The sequence below is a fragment of the Sceloporus undulatus genome, chromosome 7, assembly GCF_019175285.1.
Source record: "Sceloporus undulatus isolate JIND9_A2432 ecotype Alabama chromosome 7, SceUnd_v1.1, whole genome shotgun sequence".
NCBI classification, from domain to species: Eukaryota; Metazoa; Chordata; class Lepidosauria; order Squamata; family Phrynosomatidae; genus Sceloporus; species Sceloporus undulatus.
Window position 1 is genome coordinate 30,894,591 of NC_056528.1, and position 17,864 is coordinate 30,912,454.

The window sequence follows — 17,864 nt, forward strand, 5'->3', positions numbered from 1 at the left end:
CTCATTCGGCAGGAGAGAGCCTTGCCCCCAATCTCTCCATCTCTTTTTTATCCCAAAAGATGGTGTGTGAAACAGGAATCAACACATTGCAAAGTAGTGGCATTGCCCGTCTCCAGTGGCCAGTGTTAGATTTCAGAAGCGACAGAACGATGAGAGGACCAAACTAGCAAAATTACTGTAAGTGAAGAATGCAAAAGGATCTTGTAGCGCCTTTGAGACTTAACTGAAAGAAAGAAGTTGGTGGCATGATCTTTCGTAGGCTTATAAAGGGGAATGTTTTCCTGTTGTGTTTGAAAGTAATTTTGAGGGCATTTTTTAGAATTTCCAGAGGCATTTAGGGAGATGTTTTTAGGCTGTTCTTTTATCATTAAAACCCATTCCTCCAAAAAAGTAAAAAGTAATAAGCTGCACTGAATACTGTAATGTAATGAATTGTTTCCCATAGATCACAACAGCGATATACTTTCCAAAGTGATATGGATTGAAAAGAATGAAGTAGTTCTTTAAAAGTTTGTGTTGTAAGGGCTCAAAATCAGTCCGTATCACGGTAGGATAATTCCCTTTTTTCTTTTGTATGGCTGTATGCGCATGTGCGTATGCTGGGTTTCTAATGAATATGTAGGGGTGCATCTGTATGTGGAGAGGGATACAAAGTGAGGGCATTGCCTCTCAAAAATACAGTTCTGTCCTCCTTCACTTCTCCAAATTTTTAGCATTGCAGTAACTTAAAACTTCAGCTGAGCTTTTAGAAATACAGCCAAAGAAAAGGGCCAGACAAAGAGACCAGGGGAAGGCAGAGAAAGGAAACAGAAGAGTTCTAGGCGGGAACGATTTTCCATTTCTCATTCTACAATGCTAGACGTTTGAGAACTGAAGGAACAATTTACTAAGGGCAGAATTCTTATTTGGGGGAACAGTGCCCTCTTTATGCCCACCCCACTTTGCAGTCACAGCCCTGAAAATACCCTGCACTACAAGTAAAGGTGTCTCAAGATTTTTCACGTTTAAGAGATTCTTTGTGCCAAAAACATAGCGCAAGAAAACATTTTGGATGCAGAGAGCAGCATCTGTTGCACCAAAAACAACAACAACAACAACATTTGTTTTTCTCCAGAGATGGAGATCTTCACAACAAAGTCCAGGAATATGAAAAAACATTGACACCCCCCCCATACACACACACACACACACACACACAATCCTTGGTGATCTAATGCAGAAGCTGTCAAAAGTCGTTTTATGTACAATAACTTCTCCTCCACAGGGCAAGGGATCTACAGTAGTCCCTCCACATTCACTGGGGTTAGGGGCACAGGACCCAGTGCAACTCTGTGGTTAACATCCAGAGAAGGTGACCATAGAATTGCACTTGACGGCCTACAAATGCCAAGAGATGTGTATTTTCTAGGAATCTCTCAGTCCTCCAGCACAACTCTTTGTCAGCTTCCAGCAGAGTTGCACTGAAGGACTTAGAGATTCCTAGAAAGAACATGTCAATCAGATCCACAAATAAAACTGCAAAAGTCAAAGGTACAAATCTTGAGGGGCGTCTCTTTCCATATTGTCCTGGCAGAGGCCAGTCCCCTCCTTGGACCACTGTGGAGGCTTGACCATTGCCCTTTTCAGCCACCTGGGGGCAATCATGGCCACCATTGTCCAGCCGCAGCCTGGGCCTTTTGGTCACAGCATCCTGCTCCTCTGACAGCTTTGCTCCTCACGCCGTTACTCCTTGTTACAGAAAAAGGGGGTGCAAAGAAGCCTTTCAGGAAAATGAGAAAAGATTGAGGCCGCAGGCAAAAGGATCAGGTGTCCTGGTCATCGAATCACAGAATCTTAGAGTTGGATGGGGTCACAAGGGTCACCTAGTCCAACCTGCTCACCTGCCAAAATACAGCATTCCTGAAAAATGCCCATCCGACCTCTGTTTAAAGACCTCCGGAGATGGACTCTGAGGCAGCCTGTTCCACTGCTGAACAGCTCTTACCATCAAGAAGTTATTCCTAATGTTTAGGGAGTCAAAAGATGCCCCATGCCCAGAACACAGCAGCAACAATTTGGTTTTTTTGGAGGGATGGGAGCTACATTTCTCTAACTCCTACTGGGCATCTCAACTGGACCAAATGTTCTGAATCCAAAGGGTTTGCAAATTGTTGACTTACTTAACAAGGGATTCACTGGGTCTACTCTGGTTGGGATTATCACTAGGACTCAGGACTCAGGTCTTCCCCCTCCAAAAAATAACTTTTCCAAGCTTTACCTACACCAAGCTGTCCACTCTAATAGGGTTGTTTGCTGCTGAACCTTTCCTGCTGCTTCCAGTCATAGTAAATTTAGCATTTGGGTTCAGGGCTCTCAGCAGATGTGATCTTGCAGGCTGTCCAGGGGGAAAGAGAGGGTCCATTTTTGCACAAAGAGGGTCTAGCTTGCCCCTGCCCTAAATGGCCAAGTCGCTGGGCCTCCATTTAGTGCTAGATTTGCTGGACTTGCTGCCTCGCTTCTGGTTTCCTCCCCAACTGGGGCTTCTGTTCCCTGCCAGCCCTGTGCCAAGGGTGCCTGCTTTCTCGCTGTTGGGGTGGGCATTGCTGGGGCAGCGATGATGGGCAGGGGTCTCTACCTCAGACAGGACCTCTGAGCCCAGTTGGACTTCCTGGGTTCCCCGCCAGCATTTGGTGCGAGCCACGTGGCAGACCTCCACCATGTTGAGAAGGAGGGAGAGGCAGGCCACGGCCAGCATGAAGAGGATGAAGATGGTCTTCTCGGTGGGCCGCGAGATGTAGCAGTTGACAGTGTTGGGGCAGGGCCAGCGGCTGCAGGTGTAGAGGGGCTTCAGCTCAAAGCCGTAGAGGACATACTGGCCCAGGATGAAGCCCACCTCGAAGAGGGCCTTGAAGACGATGTTGCAGATGTAGGTCCGCAGGATGGCCCCTTGCAGCCGAATTCGGCCGCAGGCATCGCGCACGGAGACGGGACCATTGGTGGCTTGGGCTGCAGTGCTGCCGCTGCTGCTTCCCCCACCAGCCTCCACCTGATTCACGATGAGCCCTTGCTCCTTCTCCTCCCTGCGCACCAGGTGAAGGATGTGGCCCAGGTAGATGAGGCTGGGAGTGGAGACAAAGATGATCTGCAGCACCCAGAAACGGATGTGGGAGATGGGGAAGGTCTGGTCGTAGCAGACGCTCTGGCAGCCAGGCTGCTTGGTGTCGCAGGAGAAGTTGGACTGCTCGTCCCCCCAGACCTTCTCCGCAGCCGCCCCCAAGACCAGGATGCGGAAGATGAAGAGCACTGTCAGCCAGACCTTGCCCACCACCGTGGAGTGCTCCTGCGCGCTCTCCAGCAGCCGGCCCAGCAGGTGCCAGTCTCCCATGGGTGCCAGGTGGGCTCGCCCTGCCAGGAAGGGAAGGAGAACGGACACCCATCAAAGGTCCCCGCAGCTGGCATCACGCCACCCTGCCCTCTGCCAACCATGGGGAGCAAATGCTGATGGAAGGTCAGGCCTACCTGTGCCAAGCTGTATACCCTTTGATGTTCTGTATGGTGGCTCATTGTGCTTTTGTTCTTTGGCAGCACCCATTGTGTGTTTGCGTGCAAAACATTAAACCCAATGGGTCCCATTGTTGCCTTTGAGACGCTAGCATTTAAGTTGTGGAAATCTGCCAGTGACGGCAGACTCTTCTAAGCAATTAATGCCCAGGAGTGGATTTTCTGCCTCCGCTGCCACCCTGCATGCCCTTGCATTGACAATGCAGGGCTTCTCTTTGAATATGGCATGTTTCAAGGCTGGTTGAGCCCTTCTCTGTTTTTGCCCCATGGGCACAGCACCATGCAAAAATAAGTAAAGTAGAGGACACTAATGGTATCGCAAAGCAGAAGCCAACTTGGCAAATGATAGCTTTCTGGGTGATAGGAAAGGTGCCATAGAGAGTGGGGTACTCAACTCCCTACAACTGCCCTCCACCAAGCTGTGAGAAAACTCACCCCTTCCAAACTTGGAGGCTCCAGCGTTAAGCAGTGCCAATCCCGTCTCGCGTCGCCATTCCCAAGAAGGAGAGGTCCAGCTCCGTTGGGTGGCAGCTCCGCTAAGTGCCCATCAGCCGACGCTGACCAGTTGTTCCCTCCTGTTGGTGTCACCAATGGAGCAATGGACGCTGGTCTCATCCAAGAGCGGGGCTTTGTTGCCCTCAGAGCTTTGGTGCTCATTGGCCTTTCTCCATGACTGGCCTGTGTTCTATCCACTGAGCCTCTGTGTGTGCGAGTGACCCAAAGAGAGGTGGGGCCTAGGAGTTCCCCTGCCTTTTATTTTTGGACTGGGCACTCGGTTAATTATAGCCCCTCTGGCGGGCTGCGCATGGCGGGCAGGCGGGCAGGTTTATATTTAGGCAGGGAGGTTCTTCGGCGGAGGGGGACTTTGGGATGGCTTGCCTCTGGGAACCTGTGTGCTCTTGGAAGGTCCTTCATGCCTTTCCTCTAGCTGGACACGGTCATGAGAGCTGTGGAGAGCAAGCGCCCCTTGTGCACATGGCTCTTCCCTCTGCCTCCTAGCAAAGTCACATTGCGAGGGAGAACATGGTCTCTTTTGCAGCATCCTCTTCCCATAAGCCAGCCTTGTGTCCTACCCCAAATCCTGGCCTTTTAAATACAATTATTTGTCCCACTGGGAGTAAACCTGTGGAATCCGTTGCTGAAAAGCAAGGTGGCACTCTTCATAGGGTTACAGTTCCAAACTAAATATGACAATCCTCATTGTCATGATGGAGATGTGGTCAAGAACTCAGAAGACGACTAAGACTTGGAAGGGCAACTACCAAGGACCTAGGTAAGACCCCCAAGTGTAAAGATTTATAGTTGAATACCAAAGTCAGGGTCACCTGTGCCATCGTATTTCCTATTTCTACATATGGTTGTGAAAGCTGGACAGTGAAGAAAGTGGATAGAAAGAAAATCAACTCATTGGAATGTGGAGGAGCGTTCTGCCAAAAAGACAAATCGATGAGCCCTAAAACAGATCCAGCCAAGATGACTAAGCTGGGGCTGTTCTACTTTGGACATAACCGTTGGGACTACGTGACTTATTGGAAAAGACAACAGCGCTTTGTAAAGTAGCTTTTTCAACAGTACATTGGGAAGAGGTGGATTGATTTAATCCCAGAAGCCATGTCTGCTCTGAGTTTGCAAGATCTGCGCAGGACTGTTACAATCCCTTCATTCATAGGACCATCATGAGCCGAGTCAACTTGATGGCAACCAACAGCAACAGCACTTAATGGAAACCCACCGAGTCAATTAATCCACAGTATTTGGGGCCAGCAAGTGGGTATAGGCCTGTGTCTCCCTGACAGTGGATTACTCTTTGACTTTCCAAATGCAAGGCTAAATCCAGCTCTCCTGGGATGTCAGGCTGGCCCTCCAATCTTTCCCAAATGTCCGCATGACTTTTCCTGGGACAACATCTTTGGTGCACATCTTTCCAAAAAATCTGGACATTTACCTCTCCTAAGGCTTTCTTCCTGGCAGCGAGAGCGTAAAGCTAAAACAGGTTGATAGTTTGGGTCCGATTTTTGCTCCACCTACCATTAAAATGCAATTCACTGAAACTGAATTTGGCCCCACCCTGGCTGTGCGCAGAGCCCTAGAAGGAAAACAGAAGGCAAGAGACCATTTTAATATAATGTAAAACCCTTTTAATACTGTGACTGCTTTGGTATACAGTGTGATGCACAGCGGTTGGGAACAGCAGCCCAGCCACTCTCCTTGCACCAGGCCAATGGAGACCAGTGACCTGGCCCTGTTTCCGGTGGGAGACATCCCACTCCTTTAGCCATTTGCCCAGCGGCATCTTTTGAACCTCTCCTTATTGTCCCTGCCCAAGGCACAGGAATCCTGCTACCGATGCTTTTTCCAGAAAGTTACTCTTTTGCATTGACTAGTCTATAACTCAAACGTCCCCCCTCCCCAACTCAAGGTAGACCCAGGATAGAAAACTCAAGGAGCAAGAAACCAAGGGGTTTGGGCCAGTTTAAAAACACACTGATGGTCAGGTGTCCAGAGGAGTCCCTCTGGACCCCATGTCAACCCAAGAACAAACCCACAGAGACATGATTTCCTTTGACACTATATCATGAGCCCATGATGGACCTGACATTTGGGCCTGGTGCTGCATTTCCCCTATTGATTTTTGGTTGGGACTGTTAGGACAGCCGTGAGTGTGAGATATGGGGAAGGCGGAGGAAAAGGGATCTGGGCATGTGGAAATGAGCAGAAGGGACCCCTGGTTCTGCAGCTGTTTTGCCTTAACCCTGCAAGGACTGCTCTGCAGAACCACAGAATCGAGGCTGGAATGGGGTGGGGATTCCCATGCCTATCCTATCCTGACAAGCAGCCTTTGGCCAGGGGTCCCCTGATGAAGTGCAACCAGGGGTCCTTTGCTAGAAAGGTCCTGGCAACCGTAGCAATGGTCACCAAGTCCACAGAGACTTATGGCAGCCTGGAAGGTGACAGCAGGAAGGTGGCAGAAGAAGGGACTTTGGGGAGCTGGCAGAGACCAAGTGTGTGAGTGGGGTGCATCTCAGGAGGGCAGGCCCAGCCAGTTCGGGGGGCCACAGAAGTTCATGGAAGGGGTACCCGTTCTCCTATCGGGCGTGACACATTACAGCCAAAGCAACACCTCTTGTGTCCCAGGACTTCCTTAGCAGGCCGAGCAGCGGTCGCTCTTCTCCTGGAGCCCCGAGTTCCTCCGGAGAATGTCCTTGAGGGAGCCATCTTGCTCCGTCAGCAGCTGGTTGATTTCATTCTGCTTGTATTCGGAGGAGAGCTTGTGGCCCAGGAAGGAGCCCTTGCCTGAAGTGGGGTTGTGGGGCTTTTGTACACGCCGGGCACACGCCCGCACAAGAAGGAAGACCACTTCGGCCAGGTTGAGGATGATGCAGATGCCGGAGGTGGCCAGCATGAAGACGGTGAAGATGGTCTTTTCGGTGGGTCGAGAGATGAAGCAGTCGACAGTGTTGGGGCAAGGGTAGACGTCGCACTTGACCAGGCGGATCATCTGGTAGCCTGGGTAGATCATGTAGAAGATGTACATGAAGGTGGCTTCGAAGATGATGCGGAAGACCACGCTGCAGACGTAGGTCCACCACAGTGCCCCCGAGATCCGCATCTTGTGCTTCTTGACCTCCTCCAAGTGCTTGGCGTCCCCGTGGCCAGTCATGACCAAGAGCTTCTTCTCCTGGTGCTGCTGGTAGGCCACATGCATGGCCACCAGCAAGGCCGGCGTGGTCACCAGGATGAGCTGCAGGGCCCAGAGGCGGATGTGGGAGATGGGGAAGTAGTAGTCATAGCAGACGTTCTTGCAGCCGGGCTGCTGCGTGTTGCAGGTGAAGGAGGACTGCTCATCGCCCCAGACGCTCTCGGCGGCCACCACCAGCACCATGATGCGGAAGATGAACACCACCGAGAACCAGATGCGCCCAATGGCCGTGGAGTGTCGGTTCACCCCAATCACGATGGCATAGAAGCTCTCCCACTTCATTGTTCCTCACACCTGGAAGGCAAAGGAAGAGAATCCTGATCAGGGATCCAGTACAAGGCATCGCATGGCTCACTAGAAGAGGCAACAATACTTGGCAAAGTAAGAGGCAGCAGGAAAAGAGGTGGATGGGATCCATTAGGAAAGCCACAGCCCTGGGTCTGCAAGACTTGAGTAGGGCGCTTGAGAATAGAGGGACTTGGGCCGTGTCTATACTCTGGGAGCAGTCTGAACTCTTCTGGACCCAAAGCACTCCAGAGTAACACCAGTTGCCTGTTTACACATAGAATCAATGAGGTGGAAGAGACTACAAGGACCATGCTGCCATGCAGGAACTCACAATCAAAGCACCACTGACAGATGGCCATCCAGCCTCTGTTTAAAGACCTCCAAAGAGGTCTCCCATTGCTGCCAGTATGAGTTGCTCCTTCTACAGCTGAAAACCAGGTGCCCAGCATCTGACCACAGAGGGAGCAGCCCATACCATTAGGTGGTACAATGGCATGTATTATAAGCAGCTACCTGGTGTTGGTCCCTTTACGTTAAGGGTGGTATAAGGTGGATTTGGTGCTGAACTGGCCATATGTTGTGTGGTCAGTTTGCTCCAGATTTGGGATTGGACCCTGCATCGTTTGATCATCATGAGGATGTGGGGAGGACATGTTGCTTGGCCAAGAAGGACACAGCCTCCCATTCATAGGGTTGTTATAAGTCGGTATTGACTTTATGGCAGTTAATGCAGGTCAGACAGTGTGATCCCAACTCTACATCCAGCAATACTACATACACCACTTTTCCTCCGCTCTCCATAAGAACAGACAGAGGAATGGGTTTTCCTCTGTTGCTAATCTGCTTGCACCTTTCTCATAACTAAGGGGAGAGGGTCTGGGCTGTGCACTTTGCTTTTGTTTCTGCACTATGTAACCCTTTGGGGAGTCTGTCCATTGTCTCCTCCAACTCTGCTCCAGGGAATAGTAGTCTGAGCAGAATTACTTGTTCAGGGGTCCAGTTCTCCCCTTCGGCATAAGAGGATGCTGGGTCCCATCAGAGAAAGGACTTGGATGCTTCTCTGCCGTCGGCCACCTGCTGCATCATTTATCACCAACGCAGCTTATTTTATAGCATTAATGTATGTCAGTGTCCAGCTCCAAATGAGGTCTTTGGGAGTCCAGTTTTGGTCCTTAAAGCAGCTGCCTCTCTGGAGTGTCCTGTTCTTGAGAAGGACCGCTTAGGGACCTTTCTTCCTTTTATTCTTTCCCTCCCTCCCTCCCTCCTTTGCCGCCTTCTGCTGTTACTATGAGAGGTATGTGCCATGCAGAGGAACAGGACAGGAGGCCGGAGGGTGGGCTCCCTGCATTCCTCTGCAGAACTGGTTTCTGGATGACCAGAGATTGGGACCAAGCTTTTACAAAACTCTCTGTCCTGCCTTCCCCCATAAAAAACTAGGACTCATCCAATTACTAAATCAGAATTTTGTAGATTAGAGTCTGGTAATAGAGCAATCTCAATTCCAAAGAGCAATTTTAAAGCCAGACTTGAGAAACGTCAACTCTTTTTGGACTCCGACTCCCAGAATCCCCCAGCCAGCATGCAACTGAGTTGTGATCCAAAAAGGTAATCTTCCCAACCTTTGGAGGAGCCATTATTAGGTATCAAAGAGGAAGAGGACCAGGCTTCTTGTGAAATTCTGCGAGTCGTGGTCCAAAAAAGTAACCTTTCCAAGCCAGTGGTTTGTAGCTGTCTGGTTGGGGGATTCTGGGGATTGTTGTCCAAAATGATAACATTTCCCAGCTATAGTTTAAGGTACCCTCACTCTGTGTTAACACAAACAACCTCACCCCAGACCTCAAAGAGACATTCCCCCAAGGAATGCCAGCAGACAGACTGAGATGAGTGGATGCGCCTGCGAGATTATGGCAACCTTTTCCTGCCAAAAGGATGGTTTATGTTAAAGAGGAGCCACACTCCAGGTGCTATCCTTCCATGCCATTATTCCCAAAAACATGGAGTAGTGCTCCAGGAATGAAATCTCTGGTGGCCTTACACAAATCTCACATATTTTCCACTTCAGACCTTGTTTGCAATTTAGAGACAACCACACTGATCTTGTTTACAAAGTGAGTGTGAAAAAAACACATGCCAACAACAACAACAAAAGTGTAATTTTTCCATTCCTGGGCAATCACTTTCCCAGCCTCTGGTCATCCTCCATTCATACCCTCCAGCATTTAACAAATGAAAAGCAACGCTGTTGTGATCACGATGACAAAAGTGTTTAAAGAGGACGAACAAGCAAACTAGGAGAGGCTGCTGAAGTCTGCTTTTGCCTGAGCTTCTCCTTGCTGAGCGCAAGTAACTTCTGCACTTTGAACTCAGTTTTCAGCAACTGAATTGAGCTGAGGATGAAAGCGGGAGGTGGACAAAGAAACTGGGACATTTGAAAAGTAGTTGAAAAAAGTGGGGCGGCAAAGAATTAATCTGGATTGCCAAATCAGAACGGTTGGATAGTATGCGTCTCTGACCCGATAACCAGATCCCCCGCCCCACCAGTCCAAGGTAACTTGCCAGACTCCTATGGCACTAACCTGGGCCCAGGGAGGTCTACACACCAAGGAGGGTTTTACCTTGCAAAATAGGTCCTTCCTTCGCTGCCTTCTTCCCCGGAGCATCTGCCGGCTTCCTCTATGGGCTCATGCTGCTGCCTCACGGACCGCACCGAGCGCCTCGGGGAAGTCATATGCTGCTTTATAAGCTGTTTTGCATACAATGGGGCCTTTTGTCGGGCCCCAAACAACACACTTTAGAATTCAGACCGGCTGCCCGGACTTCCGCCCACCCTTGCCAAACAAAGTGTCTGTGTATGGCATTCCAGGCTGCCCTGTCCCCCACCGACACCTGGCCCCAGGCTCTGCCAGGAGCAAAGACCCTCCATGGGGCACTGCCCTCTGTCCCAATATGGGTCCCAGAAATCTGGAAGGTATGTGTTATGTAGGAGAAGAGCAGGGCAAAAGGGTGCATGGAGTTTGCACATCCTTGGCTGTCTGCCCATTTGGGAACATGGCAGTGCCCACGGGGGAGTCGATGCGGAGGGAAAGGAGGAAGAATTAAGGCCCTCAGGATCAGAGGTCAGGATGCGCCATGCGCAGCAACTGCCTTGGCTGTGACGCCACTTGGCGTCAGCTGTACCATGTCCCACGAGAAAGGTTGGCAATTTGCGTCTCCTTCCGGGGTGCAGGGCCCAACGCCAAGCCAAGGAGGCACACAATGGTTCACTCAGTTCTTGGAATATGGAAAGCTGACCCTGTTCCAGGGCATCCTTGTCTTGCCTTCCTCCTCCAACACACATAAACACAAGCACACACAGCACCCTTCCTGTCTGTGGGTACAGAGCCTCTTGCCCATTTGCATGTGGCAAACAGAAGCCAGCAAGCAAAACGGTTTTGTTCGAGAAACGTAAACTCATTGTAGGTGACCATTCAACTGGATGGACTCAGTGAGGTCCAGAAAAGAAACACAGGGACACGAAACTGGGCAGCCACTGGCAAAATGGGGTTTGTGTGTGTAGGGCAGAGACTCCCGCAATCACTGCAGGTATCTTCTTGGATACATCCATGAAAGATGTGGACAGTCGAGAGCAGCGCTTCCCAAACTTTGGTCCTCCAGATGTTTTGGACTTCATCTCCAAGAATTGCTGACTGTTGGCCAAGTTGGCCAGGGATTCTGAGAGTTGAAGTCCAGAACACCTGGAGACCAAGGTGACCAAAATGGAGTGAAAGGTCTGGAAACCATAAAGCTCTCTGAGGAGACACTTAAGGATGTTTAGCCTGGAGAGGAAAAGGTTAAGGGGTAGCATGATAGTCATGCTTACATATTGGAAGGGATATCATATTGATGATAGAGTAAGCTTATTTTCTGCTGCTCCAGAGAATAGGACCTGGAGCTGCAGGAAAGGGGATCCACCTAAACATTTGGAAAAACTTCTTAAAGGTAAAAGCCATTCGACATTGGAAGATGCCACCGCCTCGGAGTCTTCTTTGGAGGTCTTGAAACAGACTGGATGGCTGTCTTTTGGGGGATGCGTTGATTGTGAGTTCCTACATGGCAGAATGAGGTTAGACTGGATGGCCCTTGGGGTCTCTTCCAACTCTATGAATTCATACTTGGCAGGGGAAATGCTCCCCATTTGTGCACAGGGAGAGTGCTAGTGGCCAAGAATGGCTCCCACAGCCAACATAAGGCTAACAGGAGCCCAGAGAGCAGAGGCCTTTGGTCAGCTCCCAATCCGGCCCTTGGAGTGAGGAGGCAGCTGGGGGTGGGTTAACCTCCACCAGAACAGGACATCTCCTCTGGATGGAGGGAAGGTAACCATTAAACCAGTTCAAACACAAGGCCAGAACAGGGGTCAGATGTCTCCTCTCCAAGGGCCAAAGATCCCTCTGTCTTGGCTGTCTGTTCATCCTGGGAAGGCGACAGCTCCTGGTTTGTCTGTAGAGCAAGGAAGGGGTGCCGAAAAGCCACAACACAACACCAAACAGCAAAGAAAAGGGAGCTCTTAATGAGGATGAGGATGATTAGGAAACAGGAAAAGAAAAGTCTGCAATGAACCAACAAACATATTTGTGCATGTATAGAATTATAACTGGGCAGCAACAGGGTTCGATTGCCTGCTCGGCCATGAAACCCACTGGGTTTCTTTGGGCAAGTCACACTCTCTCATCCTCAGAGGATAACCGTGGCAAACGCCCTCTGAAGAAAGGTGCCAAGAAACTTGCACAAATAGGGTTGCCTTAGGGTCACCATAGGCCAGAAATGACTTGAAGGTGCAACAGCAGAGAGCCAGCATGTTTAATGGACTGAGCATTGGGCTATGACTTTGGACATCGGGGTCCAGTTCCCCTCTAGGCCATGGACACTCCTTGGGTGGGTCACACACTCTCAACCCCCCCAAATCCTCATGTTAGGGCCACTGTAAATGGGGAAAGACTTGAAGACGCACAGGTAGAATGAGCCAGCAGCCTCTTATCCTGCTTGTTGTCTCAATTGGATTTCTATGGCCAATTTAATATTCCTGCAATCTCGTGGCTGCTTTTAGCTATGGCATTTCATTTCCGTGTCTTATTGATTCCACTTTGATTGGAGAGTGAATTTCCAATCTGTCTTACTATAGAGCAACTGATAACAAATTCATTGCAGACATATGCGGGTGCGGTGCGTGAAAGTTGAGATAGCGCACGGCGCAACCCAGGAGTCAGCCAAACAATGGCCATGTGCCACTCCACACCCCTCTGTGGCTGTTTGCCACCATTTACTTACTGGGAGAGGACCAGGGTGGGCTGGGGCCAGTTCGCCCTTAATCGGTGTTGACGCACTGCCAGCTAAAGGTGATGACGGCAGTGAGAGTTGGCAGGGATCAGGTTGGTTTGGGCGGTGGCAGCGAAATAATGCCACCCCAAAAGGAGGTTGTAGGGTTTTGCAAGGAAGAAGGAGCACCAGGAATGACCCAGAAGGCCAGCCAAGAAGGTGAGGGGTCCCTCAACCCTGAGCACAGCATCACATCTGCAAGGCAAGGATTATGCTTCCGTTGCATGCTTTCAAGTCCTTTTCAACTTATGGCAACCCAAAACTGGTTGAGGCCCAATATGATCGGAAAGTGTTTGCCATCATGGTCTTCCTCTGAGGCTGAGAGAGTGGGACTTGCTCAAAGACAACCAATGGGTTTTTCCAGGGTCTTCCAGGGTCCTGGCCCAACGTTCAAACCTCTCAAAATAAAATATTTTTTTGGGTTTAATTTTTTTTGTATTTTAATAATTGTTTTAATAATTGTTCGATAGTTTAATTGCATTTTATTGAGGATGGGAGGGTTAGGGAGGGTTTGGGATACAATGGTAACAAGTGATTATTTTTGTGTTAGCCACTTCCCGTGTTAGCGGGATATAAATAATAATAATAATAATTTATTTATTTATCCATCCATCCATCCATCCGTCCGTCCATCCACCCTGTTTCCAATATGGCAACCCTGTCCTGGGGTTTGGGGTGGATTTATTCAGAGGAGGTTTGCTATGCCTTCCTCCAAATATGATGATGATGAGTAATAGTAGTAGTAGTAATAGTAGCAGTAGTAATAGTATTTCTTACCCACCTCTCTCCATGGATTGAGGCAGGGCACAACAACAATTGACAAACAAACAACATCAGTTAAAACACACACCAGTTTAAACAGTGGTCCTCAACCTCTCTAATGCCATGACCTTTTAATATAGTTCCTCATGTTGTGGTGGCCCCCAACCATAAAACTGTTCCTAAAACCATCAGAAATATATGTGCCTTCCAGATGCAAAGGGCTCTCATTGTGCATTTCAAGTCCTCTTGGGTTTGAATTGTTCAAGTTTAGGACTTCATTGCAAAGTCTTGAGTTTGGATTGTGAAGTTTGCATACTATCCAACTTTCCCAGTCCATGATTCCAGAGAGAATTCAACAAGAGCAACAACCTTTGCATGTAGACCCGATCTCACCAAGACATCCCTACCTGTGCTCACCTTCCCTTCCAGACTCACCTGTAGCAGAAACAGCCAGGTACTACGGAGACGGAGAGACGCGTCCAGGTGGCCTTTCTTTCTCCAAGTGATTTGGGCAGCCTAGCGGAGCCTTAAATACTTTGGGCCAATCCCTCCTCCTTTTCTCTTGGGAGGAAACTTGCCCAACCCTGACCTCAGCTCCTCCAGCCCCAAGGCTGCACAATGTGGGTTTGACCCACGGCTGCTAAACACAACTGCAAGATCTCCATAGAAAAACAACTCTCCCGGGTGACTGATCGAGTGCAAAGAGTCCCGTGATTTCTCATTAAGGGAGTTTATCACATTTTGGCGTTAAGGAGAGATTAAAGCGCATTTAAAGCATCCCGCAAATAAAGCGGAAATGGCGAGTAATTGCGCGAATGGTGATCATGCACAAATAAAGTGATATGGGAAATGCACTTTCCTGAAAGTGAAAAGATGCATGTTCATGCTTCTTTGTGACCACTTTAATGGCGATGTTGTGTGAAATCGTTTTGCGTAATATCCCTGGATATTCACGGGATAAACCCCCAATCTCCTTCATGTGATAAGCTCTAAGAATACAACCTTGAAAATTTCTTCCCCCAACCAACAAATTCTTGGACTTGCCCCAAACCCTAACTTGTCCAAGCTCTGTTTCTATAACAAATTAACTCGTCCAAGCTCTGCTTTTAAGCCCATAACAAATTAACTTGCCCAAGCTTTGCTTTTTACTGCTACAGAAAACAGACATTGAGCCACCCACTAGGCAAGACTTTTCCAAGCCACTGGTCAATCTCTGGGGCACACATCTCCACACGGACTTTCCAACCAAGTCCCAAACTGACATTTCTCAGCACCTGTTGACCCACCTGAGCACACCTTCAGCGTAATCCACTGCGAACCTCACACGCTGTACCGCCAGAGCTGCTGCCAAAGCCCTTTCAGAGCCTCTGGCCCAAGCTGACATCCGCGCATGTAAACATTAACTCTTGTACTTGGACGCTCCATTCCAAGGTCCTCTGTCTGCGCAGATGTGGCACAAACAGCTGGTGAGGCAACACAAAGATCACACAAGAACCACGAGGAAAGTGGGGAAGGAGAAGAATTGGCTGGACACTGCTCCACCCACTAGGCCTTTAAATACAATGGGGTGTTGTTGTTATTATTATTATTATTATTGGGATCTGCTGGGGTTTGGTTCCAGGGCCCCCCATGGATCCCAAAATCTGTGGATACTCCAGTCCCATTAAATACAATGGGATATTATTATTATTATTATTATTATTATTATTATTATTAGCAGCCCTTGGTATCTGCTGGGGTTTGGTTCTAGGTTCCCTTGTGGATCCCAAAATCTGTGAATGCTCAAATCTCATTAAATACAATGAGACATTATTGTTGTTGTTGTTGTTGTTGTTGTGGGCCCTTAGTATTCACTGGGGTTTGGTTCCAGCCCCCCCCCCCCCCCCGTGGATCCCAAAATCTGCAACTGGCATAGAAAAATGGTGCCCCTTATATAAAGTAGAAAATCAAGATTTGATCTATATAGGAGATTTTGAATCTGTGGATAGAGAACTTGTGGTTATGGAGGGCTGACTGAACACAACAAAATGCAGGCATTTTACTAACATCTCCAATATTTTCCTCTTGTTTGGGTTATAACACCCAAGAAGAAGCCAGTGGAGCTTTGAAAGCTTGCAACAAGTATATTGTGCATTTCACTTGGCCGATGAAGGTATCACTGTTTGGTGGATTTTCCTACACCAATTAAAAAGCCATGATTTAAGATGGACTGGGTGGGCCTGCAGGAAGAGATATGCAATACAGTTCAGTGTGCACTTTATCACACAAAGGAGATCGGGAGTTTATCCCACGAATATCTTCCCCAAACCCGCGTAATTACACTAAACGATTTCACACGCCGTCGCACAAAACCCGCCATTAAAGTAGTCACAAAGAAGCATTAACGTGCACCTTTTTACTTTTGGCATTTCAGCAACAATGCATTTGCTGATATCGCTTTTTTTGTACATTTGCGTGTGATCACTGTTTGCCCGATGGCTTGCCATTTCCTGCTTCATTTGTGCGATGCTTAAAATGTGCTTTAATCTCTCTTTGATGCCGAAATCAGCTCCAGTGTGATAAACTATCTTCAGTATCAGACATTTCTCCCTATCCCTCTGATAGGCAAGAAGGGTCCTATTTCTGGGGACCCTTGATGGTGAAATGGGTCTATGCACGCATGCGCACCTGTCCTGTCTCTCCATCACGAGGAACACCTGTCCCATCTCTGTGCGCATGTGCACACCTGTCCCATCTCTCCCTCCTGGGGAAGCCCCTGGTCTTCTGTTTCGGTCCAGAGGAAAAGACCAAGATTCTTCCGGCCGGTGCCTCTGTTTTGCCCAGGAAGGGTTGGGCAGGTGGGGCGGATGCCAGGAAACTTATCGCCTTGGGCACAGGCACAGCTCACCCTTTACTCACATAGAGCAACTGGGAGAAAGTTGACAGCCACCCAAACCCAGCAAGGCCTCCCTGCCGGATGGGACTTGCAGTGGGCAACCCAAGCAGGGACGCAAATCCCCAGCTAGGGTCCAACTGCCTTGGTTGGCAACAACCCTTCCAATTCCACCTCCTAGTTTCCCTGACAGATGCATTAAATCATAAGTCCATCAACATTTGGGAATCGGAACGGAAACCGTGGGCGGTATTATGGGAAGATATTAACCATAATTCAAATTGGTGAAATAGGAATAGACATAGGAAAGATTGAAGGAAGGATAATGGAAGAAAGGAAGTAGGAGGTAAAGAGGGATAAGTAAAGGAAGGTTGGGATAGAGGAAAGGGCAAGGGGACCAGAAATCGGATAAGATGATAGATTCAACAGTGGTATAGTCAGATTCAAAGATGGTTGCTATGTAAAGGTAATGGTTGCCAATGATTGTATGAATGAAGAATTGTAGGCTAGCAACAACTACGTATGTTAGATAATCAAAGACGTTGTATGTATAAATGTACCCATGGGTTCATATTTTTAAGTGTGTTGGTTTTTAAAATTCAATATAACTTCTGCCTCGGGTGTTGCCTGTGCCCCAGTTTCCATCTGCTCAATGTTGGAAGTCCATCTTGACAGTGCAAACATCTGCGGAAACGTGGATCCATTAACGGCTCAACCCTGAAATTGAAAGGAAGTCTCCAAGGGACTGCTGCCTACCATTCTGTGAGTCCAACAACTTGGATACCTCCCTTAAAATCCGGCCTAAAACTCAGAGCAGAAGCCGCCCGCGTTAATAAGTCCAGCTTTAATCTTGCATTTTCCGCCGGTTAACCAGGAACTTGATATTAAACAATCTCTTTTTGCAGATCTCCTCCTTCCGTCAAAAAACACACCGGAGTCACTGGCTGCGCTTCAGCCTCAGAGTGAAGTTTTCGGGGCGCGTTACACACTTTTCTTAGAAGATCAACCATTTTACGTTTCAGTTCAGTCTTTCTGGGCAAAAAGTGTCTTGTGAATTTTTAATGCCTCCATTTGGCCTGGAAGCCTGTCTCTCCGGATCTATATATTAATTCTCCTGGAAAAAGTGGTTCAGAGCCCCTTTCGCTGTCCTACATTTTGGGGAGCGAAGGAGGCCGATACGGAGAAACGGTTGGGCTTTTCCTGCCATTTTTGCGCAGCCCTTATCCTGGATGAATAATCTTTTCACACCTTTGTTGTCTCTGGACGCCTCCCTGGATGGTTTCATGCCTCCTACATATTTCAAGGCTCTTTCATTGTTGATTTTACACATATAGTTTTAAACAACCTGCT

General features: G+C 48.7%; 2 protein-coding genes across 6 annotated transcripts; both read right to left on the reverse strand.

Annotated features, from left to right (window-relative positions):
• Nucleotides 1–4: 4 nt before the first annotated feature.
• LOC121936958 (gap junction alpha-3 protein-like) lies at nt 5–5,526 on the reverse strand. Its single transcript, XM_042479696.1, has 2 exons — nt 3,976–5,526; nt 5–3,384 (listed from the first exon to the last, which is right to left on the reverse strand). The coding sequence occupies exon 2, from the start codon at nt 3,362–3,364 to the stop codon at nt 2,435–2,437; it is 930 nt and encodes a 309-aa protein (XP_042335630.1). The 5' UTR covers nt 3,365–3,384; nt 3,976–5,526; the 3' UTR covers nt 5–2,434.
• A 137-nt stretch (nt 5,527–5,663) lies between these two features.
• Nucleotides 5,664–15,083, reverse strand: GJB1 (gap junction protein beta 1). 5 transcript variants are annotated; one of them, XM_042479700.1, is made up of 3 exons: nt 14,929–15,068; nt 10,144–10,292; nt 5,664–7,534 (listed from the first exon to the last, which is right to left on the reverse strand). In XM_042479700.1, the coding sequence occupies exon 3, from the start codon at nt 7,520–7,522 to the stop codon at nt 6,683–6,685; it is 840 nt and encodes a 279-aa protein (XP_042335634.1). In that variant the 5' UTR covers nt 7,523–7,534; nt 10,144–10,292; nt 14,929–15,068; the 3' UTR covers nt 5,664–6,682. The 5 variants fall into 5 exon arrangements, with proteins under 5 accessions (XP_042335634.1, XP_042335635.1, XP_042335633.1 ...); XM_042479701.1 differs by lacking the exon at nt 14,929–15,068 and adding an exon at nt 14,078–14,412 and having other exon boundaries at nt 10,144–10,242; XM_042479699.1 differs by lacking the exon at nt 14,929–15,068 and adding an exon at nt 14,078–14,412.
• Nucleotides 15,084–17,864: the final 2,781 nt, after the last annotated feature.